General features: G+C 41.2%; 1 protein-coding gene across 6 annotated transcripts in view; it reads left to right on the top strand.

Moving 5' to 3' along the window:
* The window catches only part of ATP11C (ATPase phospholipid transporting 11C), a 170,839-nt gene that overhangs the window by 71,335 nt on the left and 85,605 nt on the right, over positions 1-13,899 (top strand). For all 6 annotated transcript variants that reach the window (XM_042974885.1, XM_042974882.1, XM_042974883.1 and 3 more), the window contains exon 2: positions 7,919-8,038. In XM_042974885.1, the coding sequence (XP_042830819.1) occupies positions 7,919-8,038 (120 nt within the window). The remainder of the gene's footprint in view (positions 1-7,918; positions 8,039-13,899) is intronic.

The raw sequence follows: 13,899 nt of genomic DNA, 5'->3' as shown, positions 1-13,899 counted from the left end.
TTCTCCACAAAAACCATCTGCTAAGGCCATATATATATTTGGGTACACATTTCTGAAGCATTTCCGTCTCTCATGGTAGGGTATCCTAGAGAATATCTGCATTGTATCTCTTCCTCTTATACTGTTTACCTGCCTAGAACCCAAAGTTCAATTGACCTTTTGTCAAAAGTTTGGTTTTTAATTCCGCTTCTTGTCTTGGTCGGTCTGTCGTACGCATGGGTTAGAAAAGAACTCTACAATATGAGAAAAATACTGTGTGGTACAAGGGACTCATGTTTTTAAAGGATACTTTAAAGGCAAAAGCTCCAGAGGCAAATCAAATGTTGGGAGAAGAGTAACAAGAAGATGTCCAATGGTGTGAAACAGAGGCCACGCCACCAGAACGCTGCTTCAGAGTCTTAAGGAACAAAGCAATCTCCTAGAACTTGCTTGGCCGCCTCCCTTGGAGGTACAGAAACTTGCAAGCCACAGTTGGCTGTCTTCCCAAACTCTGGGAAACTTTACAAGGATCACAGGGGGTGGGTACGAGTTGCTTGATAATCTGCAGCGTTTTCTCTGGGACTTAGCTGCCATTGTGCTAGCAGATTGTCGCGTGTCACAATGCAGATGGTCCCATCTTTCCCTCCTGCCTCTGAGGTTTGTGATCTATATTTTTACTCTGATCTCTTTGCAGCCAGGTCGGGCTTAGCAAGGTGATCAGCCAGCCTCACCGTTCCTATCCGTGGAAGTCCTATACCTCTCTATTTAGAGTTTGTAGGTTTAAGTGTTTGGAATGCAAGGTGATGTGAAAGTGAAAAGTAGCTTCTCAGGCCTTACCGACCTGTGTGCTCAGTTCATCTCTCGTTAAGTTTGTGTGCATATTGTCAGGCCCTAGTGTTAAGAGAAAGTCTGTCAACAAGGAAAGTGGAGTTGCTGATCCCCAGCCAGAACTTTAAGAACCTCATTGACTCTCTGTAAATGGAAGAATCTGAATCATGAAGAAAATTCTGTTAGAATCCTGAGTCACTAAATGCTTAGGGCATTTTGATCTATCAATTATTAGCCATCCCGTAAGACAGCCGGATTTCCTCTTTAGAGCCGCATTTCTGTAGCCCTGAGGTCCTTGAAGTGAGGGCATGGTGGGAAGGGGGACCAGATGGAGAACACTTAGAATTGATTGCCCCTGATGACATTAAGCTGCTCAGTGGATCACATTTGGATAATCAAAGTCTAACTCTTGAGTTTCCCAAAAGGCTTTTTATGGAGGTCCTGAGGATTGTGGTTGCTGATTGAGGTTTTTGTTTTTGTGGGGTTTAATATCCGTTTCCTATAGCACATTCTGTTCACTTAAGTGTGCCGCCATCGGGTAATGCCTGACTAGAGACCATCTTTGTGACTAGGGATGTGCTGTAAATATTCAGTTGTCTTTTGGTCAGGTATTTGAGAGTTTGGGTTGATATGACCATCATTAAGCTTTAACGGCAAGAAGACATAAAATGTCTTGTCTTGGTCTGGCTTCACTACCTTTGGCAAAGGAGGGAGACAGCTTAATCACTTAAGAAGATGCAGTGAAAGCAAAATCTGAAAAGTGTGATTTTCAGGCTCCTTTTAGAGTTATGACTATAAATTACACATCGAGATTATTCTTCTTGGCTTGTTACAATGGAGTGGGCTTGGAAACCTCAGCAACGTGACCACTGAATACATTGTAGCAATTTTAACCTAGAGGCTTAATACGCTGGAAATGTTCCCTGGCAGCGTGGTGACCCCATCCCGGCACCTCCCCCCTCCAGCCCTAGAACAGAAACACTGACTTTTAGGAGCATTTTAATAGATGCCTGAAATGTTGCTGAAACGCTAGTTCGTTCTTTCAATTTTGAGTTCATTTGGCCTTTTTAAGACTGATTATGCCGTTCAAAAATACTAGTGCTTCAGAAAGGAAAATAGCTTTGGGGCCGGGGTGCCGAGAACAGTTTTAAATCATTGCCAGGTTTTCAGAATTTTAATAATTCGTTTTTGTTCATTTGTGCGCAGCTACTTAACATTCGCTTTAGTAACTCACAAAGAGCAGTCTGATGACCAATAAAAATAATGGTGTAATTGCAAGGGACGATCTAAATAATTGATGGGAGATTAACCACATGCCAAATAAGTATTGAAGGAGAATCTCATTTTGTGAGCAGCTTAAACTGATTGGAGGGGGGGGGCACTATTTGAGGGTTATTTGTATTCTTACCCTCTGGAAAGCAAATTGTTTAAATTATTATAATTACTTTAAAAACGTCGGGGCGCCTGGGTGGCTCAGTTGGTTAAGCATCCGACTTTAGCTCAGGTCGTGATCTCAGGGTCGCTGGTTCCAGCCCCGCCCTGCCTGGGACACAGAGCTTGCTTCAGATCCTCTGGCCCCGCCCATCCACCTCCCCCTACCCCTGGCCCCGCCCCCCGCCCCCAATCGCCCCCAATCGCCCCCAATCACGCCTGCTGGCAAGTGCATACTCACTCTCAAAAATAAATAAACTTTTTTTTTTTTTTTAATGTAGGGTTATGGCTGGTGTCCTAAAAACTTGTAGACTCTTAGTTAAGAGCGATCACTAATTCAAAGAGAAAGAGTCTGTAGCAGTTTTCACAGGCATGGGCTGCAAATTAGAGTTGCCACCTAGGGAGCTTCCCAAAAAATTAAATATTAAATAAAAGACCCAGGCATCGGTGTTGCGTCTAAAGCCAACGTGTGGCCAGAATTAAGAACCACTGATCTGTGACTTCGTGAAAAATTTTAAGTCTGCAAACACCTGGAAAGGCCGGGGACATGAGCTGTTTTAGATTCTGTGCCAGGTTTTATAGTGACAGTCTTGTATCGAGGTCTCTATTTTCTCTCAGTTCTTATTGAGTAACTGGTCTAGAGGCAATCAAGACACAGATTATACTTTCAACAGCTTTCTATGTTTTATGAGTAGCAAAGGCATGGATTTTAAGATGGTACTAGTTGAATAACAGTGTCATTTAACTCTGATTTTTATTGAGACACGATGTTTTGGTATAAATTACTTACCTTTGTTTTTCCCTATAATATTCAGTTCATCCTATGGAGCTATAAATCAAGGGTACAAAAGGGTGGCGCTTTTATCTTGAGGAAAAGAATTGAATTGCTTTCTCTATCAGCCCATGTATTATTGATGCGCTTTTTAATATTTTTCCTTACTTTTTATTGTAGTGTATGATGTGTCATTAGAATAGAATCCGTGCCAGCACATTTCAGTTTTTTAAAATGCCATTTCTAAGGACATTTGGATGGGAAGCACTTCAACACAGGATGGACTGTTAATGAATTAAAATTCATCATGAGGTGGCGGGAATCATATCCTCCCACTCCACACTACATCGTGTGCCATCCCGAAGGGAGATTTTTTTTTTTTTTTTTTTTTAATGATTCCTACTTGGAGTTTCTCTGCCCTCGCTAAGGCACCTACCTTATTCACAGTCACAGGAACTAAAACCACTACATTGGCAGCAAGCGGAAAATTACAGTGAATTTACACATGAGTTCAGCGCTGCCATTTTTATGCAAACTAAACAGCATTATAAGCTAGAGCAAATTCCACCAGAAATTGCAGGTTCTTCAGATTTGAGGGTGAAGCAGGCCTGGAAAAGTCCTATTTCAGCTCCAGCCCCAGTCCCAGGCAGCTGCAAACCCAAACCTGCCGGGGCTGAGGAGACTTTGCCCTTTTTTAAAAAACCCTCAGTAGACGTTATACAATTCCTCTCGGGCCCCGTTTTCATCATCTAACGATGATCACTGCCAGGACCACCCCGCCTCCCCCGCCCTCCCAAACCTACACAGCAGTTTCAATCCATTTTCTCCCAACTTCATAGACATAGAAGTCACGTAGGCCTTATTTGAAAGTGATCAGAGAGATAATGCATGGGGAAAGCTCTTAGTAAAACCGAAAATGCCACTCACATGTAGGGAATTCATAAAAATATGACAGACCTCAGAAATTGTGTTATGCTTGTCCCTGCCTTTTGTTCTCTGGAATGCTATTAACTGCCAGAGAAGAAAGGTGAAGACCATTCAGAAGTGGGGAAGTACTAGTTTATTTTTGTTTTAAGTTAATAAGTGGCCACTGTTAACCAAGGGGAACAATGTATGTTGGCAGTGCAGGAGACATCCTGCTTCACTGACCCTCTGCCTTTCCTTTTTCCTCTTCCTCCTTTCCCATTGGTAGAATGGTCGGAAAACTGGCATAAAAGGTAACTCTTCTTATTTACTCTACCGTCGTGTCTTGGTTGCATGAAAAACTAACCAACCAGACAAATATTAAAGGTCGTAAATTGCAGTGTGTATATGTACTTGACAATTTCTGTAATTCAAATAAGTCTGTACATTATAAGGTTCGGGTCTGTTGTAGAGACTGAGCGAAGACTAACTTACAATGGAAGGTGAGGGTAAGGGTGAATCAGAATGAGCTAGACTTCAGCAAGGTGTACTCGCTCTTTTTTTTTTTTTTTAATGTTTATTCATTTTTTGACAGAGAGCGAGCACAAGTTGGGGAAGGGCAGAGAGAGAGAGAGAGAGAGGGAGACACAGAATCTGAAACAGGCTCCAGGCTCTGAGCTGTCAGCACAGAGCCCCACATGGGGCTCGAACCCACGAAGGGTGAGATCATGGTGAGATCATGACCTGAGCCACCCAGGCGCCCTGTGGTGTACTCCCTTTCTGTTTACAATTTGCAAAATGGATATTATGGAAAATTTAGTGCTCTTCTCAGTAGTCTGTGTCAGACCCTGTATATTACAGTTGCAAACAAAGAAGTCAGTCCCTGAATCAAAATGTATATAGCTCCCATTCTGATAAAGGTATTGTTTACCGTCTTCCAGGAACTGTTGGGTCTTATAATGCCCTGTCTTTGGGCAAGTGGGTAAGTGGCTATGCTGCCTAGCATGGATACTGACTGACTTTTTCCAGATTGCCATGGGTAGAGATTCTGTTAGCCCATGCCAGGGTAGATTTCCAGAAGTTGCCCTGTTTATATACAGCTTAAATCTCTCCTACTTCAATTTATCCCAATACTTTTTGATTGATTCCCTACAGAGTTTGAAAGCAGTATCCCACTAAATAATTATTTAATAAGCTAAAATGAAAATAATGAGTCAAGAGGTCTTACTTATACTTTGGGGTGATCTTTACTTTAAAAACATTTTTTTAGTGTTTATTTTTGAGAGAGAGAGAGAGAGAGAGAGAGACAGAGCATGAGCAGGGGAGGGACACAGAGACAGAATCTAAAGCAGACTCCAGGCCCTGAGCTGTCAGCACAGAGCCCAACGCGTGGCTCGATCCCATGAACCGCGAGATCATGACCTGAGCTGAAGTGAGATGCATAGCCGACTGAGCCACATAGGGGCCCCGATTTTTACTTTTTTAATTGAAAAAAATAATAATTTTCCCTATAATATCAATATAAGATACAAAAATTCAGATCGAAATGCATCCTTTGGGTGACATTTGGAGAACTTTGCAAGCTCTAAGTAATCTTGCTTTAAAATGATTATTTTGGGGGTCAAGGATAGGAAGGGGAATCTTTGTGCCTACCTACTTTGAGTGCTGGGTGTTGTATTATGTAAGTGACGAATCACTAAATTATGCTCTTGAAACCAGTATTACACTTTATGTTAACTAACTAGAATGTAAATAAAAATTTGAGACAAAAAAATATAATGGAAATACATACGTGGATATTGGTTCCTGTCTTTTTTTTGACTTAAAGATATGGTTGTCTCAAACACGATAATATAGTACCATCAAAGGAGACTATCCCCAATTTGTATAAGAAAATGTATTACCCTGATTTAAGATAAGAAGCCAGGAGCCAGTAGCGGCCTGGCAGTTCGACTGGGGAGCAGTGGGGGCTGCTGGGAAAGATGGTGCCGGAGGGCGTGGCCCACATCGCCAAGGCATCGTGCAGGTGCAGCTTCCACCATATCGAAAGTGGCTCCCTGGCCTGAGAACATTACCAGGATCACCCAGCTCGCTGTTGCAGTTCTTGCCTTTCCTTAGTGTACTTTTCACCACTTGGCTACGTTGCAATTGGTCCATTCCTCCCGGAGGATAAAAACGACGGAAGGATAGCTTGATTAATCTTAAAATACAAAAGGAAAATCCCAAAGTGGTGAATGAAATAAACATTGAAGATTTGTGTCCTACTAAAGCAGCTTACCATAGGCGATGGCGTTCTAAACCTTTCCTGCCTGTGATGGTTCACATAAGAAACAATGAAGTGACAGGAGGTAATGTGGGTCCGCTGATACTGAAGAAGAAAGAAGTATAAGAGGAATGAATTAGGATTGGATTCAGTTGTGCGCTGTTGTAAAGTCTTCTAACAGTAATATTTTTTTCATTCTTTGTACATAGAAGATCTTTGAAATGGTGGTCTTAATCATTGCTCTTGGTTGAGTATTTCTGCCAATTTATCTTGTGCTTCTGTTCGATACTTTGTATATTCAAACAGTCATTTATATAGAAATTAAATTGTACAATCCTTTCGTTCTTACTTCAGTGTATCTTCCTAAATAAAACCACCACTCTTGGTTTTAATTAACTAAGAAAAATCTAAGTTTTTGGCAATGGGTCCAAAGCGATTCCTTTGAATATCAATATTTTTAATAGCATCTATCCGTGAAATTTTTCTCCCTACACTGTTAAATGTATTCTTTTTCAGTCCTCTTCTGTTTTGACCATTTGAAGTGATTTTTCCTCTTTGACCTTCCACACTCCTTTCTTTTCCAATCAATAAGAAAAACATTGTTCTAAAGAATTACTTGAGTTTGCAAAGAGATAAACGCTTTGCTTTATAAAGATTGTGTCTGAGAACTAGGAATATCCCAGTTTCAAAAAAGACATGAACTAGATATAGAAAGTTCCAAAAAGGAACCGTTATGTACCTTACAAAAGATTTGTTTACTTTACAGAAGGCCTGTGTGTGTGTGTTCCCGGGTGTGTTTTGTATGTGTATCTTCTTCAACTCTTTGACTCAGTGACGTGGGATGGGCTAAACTCATGAGCTGCTGCATTTGAAGGTCAATTAAAAGTAAACATACAAAATGATAAATCGTTCAGTGTTCAAAACAGTATACATTTTTCTCTTTATAACAGTGTAAGCCAATAAAACCTGAAATGCAAAAGGTTTGCAAAATAAACTTCCTGGAGAATCTTTAAAAAAAAAAAAAAACCAACAGAGTAAAGCCTCAGTGAAAGAAAAGGGTGAGGTAAAATGGAGCTCAACCTTAGAACTTCTAGATTCAGCAAATCTACTTCTAAAAAACATAGAAGCGGCATTAGAGACATATCGTGTGAAATGGGACTTTTTGACAGTAGGCTCTGAGAAATCACAAAGGATGTCTTTCCTGTAAAGCCAAAGAAGTAACAACTTCTCTTTGTAGAAGTCGTTGGTCATCATTTAAGACAGCCATTCTGTTTCTCTATACTTACAAGTAATTATTTTGTGTTTAGAAGTGATTTGCCCTCTGCTTTGGACTCTCTGATACGAAATTGACAAGATTGCCCTCAGTCATTGTATGATAAATATTCCCAGTCTGACCTGTTCTAAGTGAGTGCGTTGCTTTAATGGTGATGGTTGAGATTCTATGGAAGAAAGAAAAATGGCAGGAAAAATACTGTTCCTCTGGAATTTAGAAAAATTTAAACATTTTCGAATTGCCGTGTTGGCCTCAGAACTGCTGTCTCAAGCAGCACTCGTACTAATCTTCACTAAGTCAGCGACTCAGCCTAGTGGACTTTGAGTAGCCTAACAAGGTTTTTTCCCCTCTTTAGTACTTGGTCTCTCTAGCTTGTGATGAAGCGTGCCTAGGCAAGAATTCTGAGCTCTATAGAAGCATGGAGAAATGTGATAAGAAACTGACTTTTCCCCCCCTTTCTCTTGGTCAGTGTGCTGGAGAAGAGAAAAGAGTTGGTACACGCACAGTGTTTGTTGGCAATCATCCAGTTTCAGAAACAGAAGCTTACATTGCACAGAGATTTTGTGATAATAGAATAGTCTCATCTAAGGTAAGTTGTTTTTTTAATTCAATAGATATATATAGTGATTCATATAGTGAGCCAGATCATGCACTTACTTATGCCTCCAAGGAAGCCGGTGTATGTATTTATATATGCATACGTGGATGTGCACTTAAACACCGTCTAGCAACCACCCAAAGGCTGGTTTTGTTTGGGGTTTTTTTAAAGCATCATTTTGTCTTGTTACAGCTGACATATTATTCACTAGCCTTCCATTATTATTCATAGTGCCTGTTGATTCTGCATATTAAAACTTTAAGCCTTAAAGGGTGCTAAAAGTGGGAATTATTTACTTGCCCAAAGCTTCCTGAATTGCTCTTAAAGTGGATGGAAGAGGCTATAAATAATTTACGTTCTTTTGGAGGGTGCTATCCTGGAATGACATTTATATTTCTCTGTTCCACTGCCAAGCTCCTCGAGTACGCTCCTGGGTCCTAAAGGGTATGTTCTGCTCAGCACATTGCTGGAACAGTTAAGAGTTCAGTCACTGTAGCTATGTCACCATTTGAATAATCATCTTCCTTCAGCATCGTCTAGTGCTAAGAGCTGTGACCTGCAAGTCTTAAAGACATGTTTAAATTCCGGCCTGACCATTTACTAGCTGTGTGACCTTGGCCAAATTAATCTCTTGAGTCTAAATGTCCTCATCCATGAAATGGAGCTAATGCTCCATATGTGAAAGCCCCCTTTATACTTCCTAGTACGCAGTTGTCCTCATTCTACTAATATTAGTTCGCTAATCTTGACCTTGGGAACCAGGTTAGGTACTAGGTGCTAGATGGCAGATAATTGATAGATTCACAGTTGAGAATCTTCCCTACTTCTTTGTGTAGCCTGGCAAGGCAGTTCTAAAATGTTAGTGACAGTTGGATCGCTGCAAGTTTGCCAACACCTAGGACCTGAAACAAAATTATGCCCTTTCTTTAAAAAGGTGACATTTAGGGGCACCTGGGTGGCTCAGTCGGTTGAGCTCAGGTCATGATCTCGCAGTTCGTGGGTTCGAGCCCCACGTGGGGCTTCTGCGCTGACCGAACAGAGCCTGCTTGGGACATCCTCTGTTTCCCTCTCTTTCTGCTCCTTCCTTGCTCACGCACACGTGCTCGCTCTCTCTTTCTCAAAAATGGATAAACGTTTAAAAAAAATGAACATTTAGTTTTCAAATACACGTGATTTTTCTTTACGTGGTGATGCAGTACAGATTATGCTTTTTTTTTTGTTTTTTAAGTTTACATATTTATTTTGAGGCGGAGAGAGGGAGAGAGAGAAGCCCAAGGAGGCTCCACGCCATCAGCCCAGAGCCCGACACGGGGCTCAAACTCATGAACCGTGAGATCATGCATGACCTGAGCTGTGAGCAAGAGACACTTAACCGACGGCCACCCAGGCGCCCCCGTAGTATTATACTTAGATTATACTTACATAGGGGATTAACATGTAAAATGTGTACAGAATGAGTGAAAACTGTGTTGGCCTAATGAGCCTGTATCTACTAGCCTATAGAACATTCTGAGTATATTTGGATAAAATGTCTTTCCTGTTCATCTTTAACCTTAGGGCAGAAAATTTATCCTCAGCCAGAAGTTTTCATACCTGCGCAGGATAGGGAACAGTCCTTTGACTGAAAATTGTATCTCACCCTATAGTATCCAAGATAACAGTAGTAGTCCTTTGACTCAGACTCCTAGGCTTCTAAAACTGAAAGATCCTGAGAGATTATCTGTTCACCTTGCTGACTTTACAGACAAAGAAAACAAATGCAGAGAAATTAAGTTAGTGCCATGGTCACCAAGCAGAGTTAGGCGAAAGGCAGGAGCAGACCTGCTTTGTAAGGACTGGTCGCTCTGAGTGAAGAGCCCTTTTCACATCATTGTACCACGGGGGCTCCTTTCTCGGTTTTCTCTCTTATTGTTTTTTTGTTTTGTTTTTTTTTTTATAAATTTTTTTAATGTTTGTATTTATTTTTGAGACAGAGAGAGACAGAGTATGAGCGGGGAGGGGCAGAGAGAGAGGGAGACACAGAATCCAAAACAGGCCCTGGGCTCTAGGCTCTGAGCCGTCAGCACAGAGCCGGACGCGCGGGGCTCGACCTCGCCAACTGCGAGATCATGACCTGAGCCAAAGTTGGACGCTCGACCGACTGAGCCACCCAGGTGCCCCGTCTATTTTTTCTCTCTTATTACACATCAAGTAAAATATGAAATAGTTTCTAGGAAATTATTTTTCATAGTGTTTAATGTGGAAGATGCTAATGTAACACACTGATGGTAAAGTCACCTTCATTAAACGAGCGATAACCATTTTGGTGTAGTATACTTGTGATTTCACATTCTAAAAGAACTATAAGACTCCCATCTAATTGTCAAATCTTTTTGTATTTACTATAATATTTTTCATATTTTATCTAGCTTCAGTTTTGCCAGTTGGCAAAACAATGCATTAGGATTTTTTTTTTTTTTTTAATTTTTAACGTTTGTTTATTTTTGAAAGAGAGAGACAGATAGTAGGGGAGGGTCACAGAGAGAGGGAGACACAGAATCCAAGCAGGCTCCAGGCTCGGAGCTGTCAGCACAGAGCCCAACGCGGGGCTTGAACTCACGAACCACGGGATCATGACCTGAGCCGAAGTCAAACCGACTGAGCCACCCAGGCACCCCAGGATATTTTTTTTAAATAGTCAAGAGCTCATGGGGCAAATAAAGATTGTTTCTGAACAGGTTTGCATATATATCTCTGTAGTGTACATATGTATTAGAAATCAGAGTAAAGAAGTGAACATTTCTGCATTGAAACACAACCCAGCTCTCTTTTCTCTGTAAATATTACGTGTTTGCAATCTTTCTAGATTGCTGATCATTATAACTGATGTGCTTTTTTTTTTTTATAAAAGCTCCAGAGCAGAAAAAGAGGAGTTGACAGTATACTAACTTCAGAAAAAGAATGACATCTTTTTTTTTATCATTTTATTCATTCATTCATTCATTCATTCATTTTTAATTTTTTTTTTTTAACGTTTATTTATTTTTGAGACAGAGAGAGACAGAGCATGAACAGGGGAGGGGCAGAGAGAGAGGGAGACACAGAATCTGAAACAGGCTCCAGGCTCTGAGCTGTCAGCACAGAGCCCGACGCGGGGCTCGAACTCACGGACCGTGAGATCATGACCTGAGCCGAAGTTGGATGCTTAACCGACCAAGCCACCCAGGCGCCCCCATTCATTCATTTTTAATTGACATCCAAGTTAGTTAGCATACAGTGCAATAATGATTTCAGGAGTAGATTCCAGTGATTCATCCCCTACATATAATACCCAGTGCTCATCCCAACAAGTGTCTTCCTTAATGTCCCTTCCCCATTTAGCCCATCCCCCCACCCACAGCCCCTCCAGGAACCCTCATTTGTTCTCCATATTTATGAGTCTCTTCTGTTTTGTCCCCCTCCCTGTTTGGATATGATTTTTTGCTTCCCTTCCCTTATGTTCATCTGTTTTGTATCTTAAATTTCACATATGAGTGAGGTCGCATGATACTTGTCTTCTGACTGACTTATTTCGCTTAGTATAATACCCTCTAGTTCCATCCATTTTGTTGCAGACGGCAAGATTTCATTCTTTTTCAATCAGAAAGGTTTAGAAGATTAAGATTTCATTCTTAATACAATGAATAATTATAAGAGAATAGCTTACGGTGTAGTGGTGAAGAACTTCGTCCTTATAGACAGAAGGCCTGGGTTTGAAGTTAAAGGAAGTCATCGAACTTTTCTGTGTCTCAGTTTTCTTATCTATCAAATGGAGATATTAACGGTAGTTACCGCAGAGGATTGTGGCGAGGATGAGAGAAAGGAATCCACAGAAAGCCCTTAAGCCCCGCGCTTGGCCTATGGTAACACAGTAACTCAGTCTCCATAACTCAGACTCAGTAGATGGTAGCTGGTATTGTTATTCATGTTTCTGTGATGAGTATTACTGCATTCCCGAGAAGTACTAGTGATTTCCTCACTCTCATGGGTTTTGCTTGTGTGGCGTGCTCTCTCGTTAGAAGAGGCCTTTCGGTCCATTCTGGAGAGAACACTATTTTCACAATGTGAACTTTTCCTTCTTCACGTGCCTTTTGGCTGCTTATATGTTTCACCAGAATCTTTTAGTTGAAGAAATGTACAATTTGTAGAATACATTACCTGCCTTCCAGCTTTGTAGCAAGCGTTGATTTCCTTCTTGAACCTTTCGGTAATAAGAATAACTTTGTCCTAATGGGTGCTTTTTGTTTGTTAACAAATGACACCAGTAATGTCAGTGTAACACCGGGAATAAGTCTTATTAACACAGGAACACTGAAGAGAAACTTTGACCTGGTTTAAATTTTTTACTAATAAAGTTAGTGTTCCTTTCTTCTTCGGGGAACACAATACTTTTCTTTAGAAAAACCTGTTCTCTGCAGCCTTCCTACTTGATTTTAATACAATCAGCAAGAACCTTTGGGAATCACCAGAATTTTGTAGCTGGGATGAAATTTGGAAATCCCCTTCTGTAGCAAAAGGAGCATTGATTGCATCCTGCTAGGATCTTTAGAATCTTTAGTTTTCACTATATTTTTCCATCATACTTTTTTTTTTTTTTTTCCTTTAAAAACCCTGAGCTTTGATCTTGGAGGCACTTCAGTGGGTTAAGAATCAGTGAGCTCGGGGTGCCTGGATGGCTTAGTTGGTTAAGTGTCAGACTCTTGGTTTTGGCTCAGGTCACGATCTCACGGTTTTGGGAGTTCGAGCCCCTTGATCTTGGAGGCACTTCAGTGGGTTAAGAATCAGTGAGCTCGGGGTGCCTGGATGGCTTAGTTGGTTAAGTGTCAGACTCTTGGTTTTGGCTCAGGTCACGATCTCACGGTTTTGGGAGTTCGAGCCCCACATCGGGCTCTATGCTGGCAGTGTGGAGCTTGCTTGGAATTCTCTCTCTCTCTCTCTCTCTCTCTCTCTCTCTCTGCCCCTCCCCCACTCGCACTGCCTCTGTCTCTCTCAAAAATTAAAAAATTTAAAAGATCATTGAGCTCTTTGTAGGCTAAATGGCTGATGGGCATTAAGGAGGGCGCTTATTGGGATGAGCGCTGGGTGTCAAATGTAGGTGATGAATCACTGGGTTCTACTCCCGAAACCAAAACTATACTGTATGTTAACGAACTTGAATTTAAATAAATACATTTTTTTTTAAAAAAAGAAAGAAAGGAAAAAAAAGAATCAGTGAGCTCCACGTAACTCTTTGAAGGCATGCCCAAGGTTAAATTTAGAACTCCTGTGTGAAAGACTCTTGGATTAAAGTTTCAAGCCTAAAATTACACTAGCACTCTCCCTTATTTTAAAACTCAGAATCAGTAGAATTTATTAGACATCTCTTTGAATCTTTTCAGACTCCCTGGACAGTGCCTTTTTAGCTAAAGTTATTAAATCCTGGGGCACCTGGGTGGCTCAGTCAGTGAAGCGTCCAACTTCGGCTCAGGTCACGATCTCACGGTCCGTGAGTTCAAGCCCGGCGTCAGGCTCTGTGCTGACAGCTCAGAGCCTGGAGCCTGCTTCAGATTCTGTGTCTCCCTCTCTCTCTATTCCTCCCCTGCTCGCACTCTGTCTCTCTCTCTCTCTCTCTGTCTCTCTCAAAAATAAAGATTAAAACATGTTTTAAAGAAAAAACAGAGTTCCTATGCTCTCAATACTGTTTTAAAAATAAACAATGAGGGGCGCCTGGGTGGCTTAGTCAGTTAAGTGTCTGACTTCAGCTCAGGTCATGATCTTACGGTTCATGGATTCAAGCCCTAAGTTAGGCTTTGTGCTGACCATGCACAGCCTGTTTGGGATTATCTCTCCCCCCC

This window comes from Panthera tigris, chromosome X (assembly GCF_018350195.1).
Source record: "Panthera tigris isolate Pti1 chromosome X, P.tigris_Pti1_mat1.1, whole genome shotgun sequence".
Lineage (NCBI taxonomy): Eukaryota > Metazoa > Chordata > Mammalia > Carnivora > Felidae > Panthera > Panthera tigris.
Note: the sequence above shows the minus strand (reverse complement) of the source record. Positions and strands in the feature narration are given on the sequence as shown.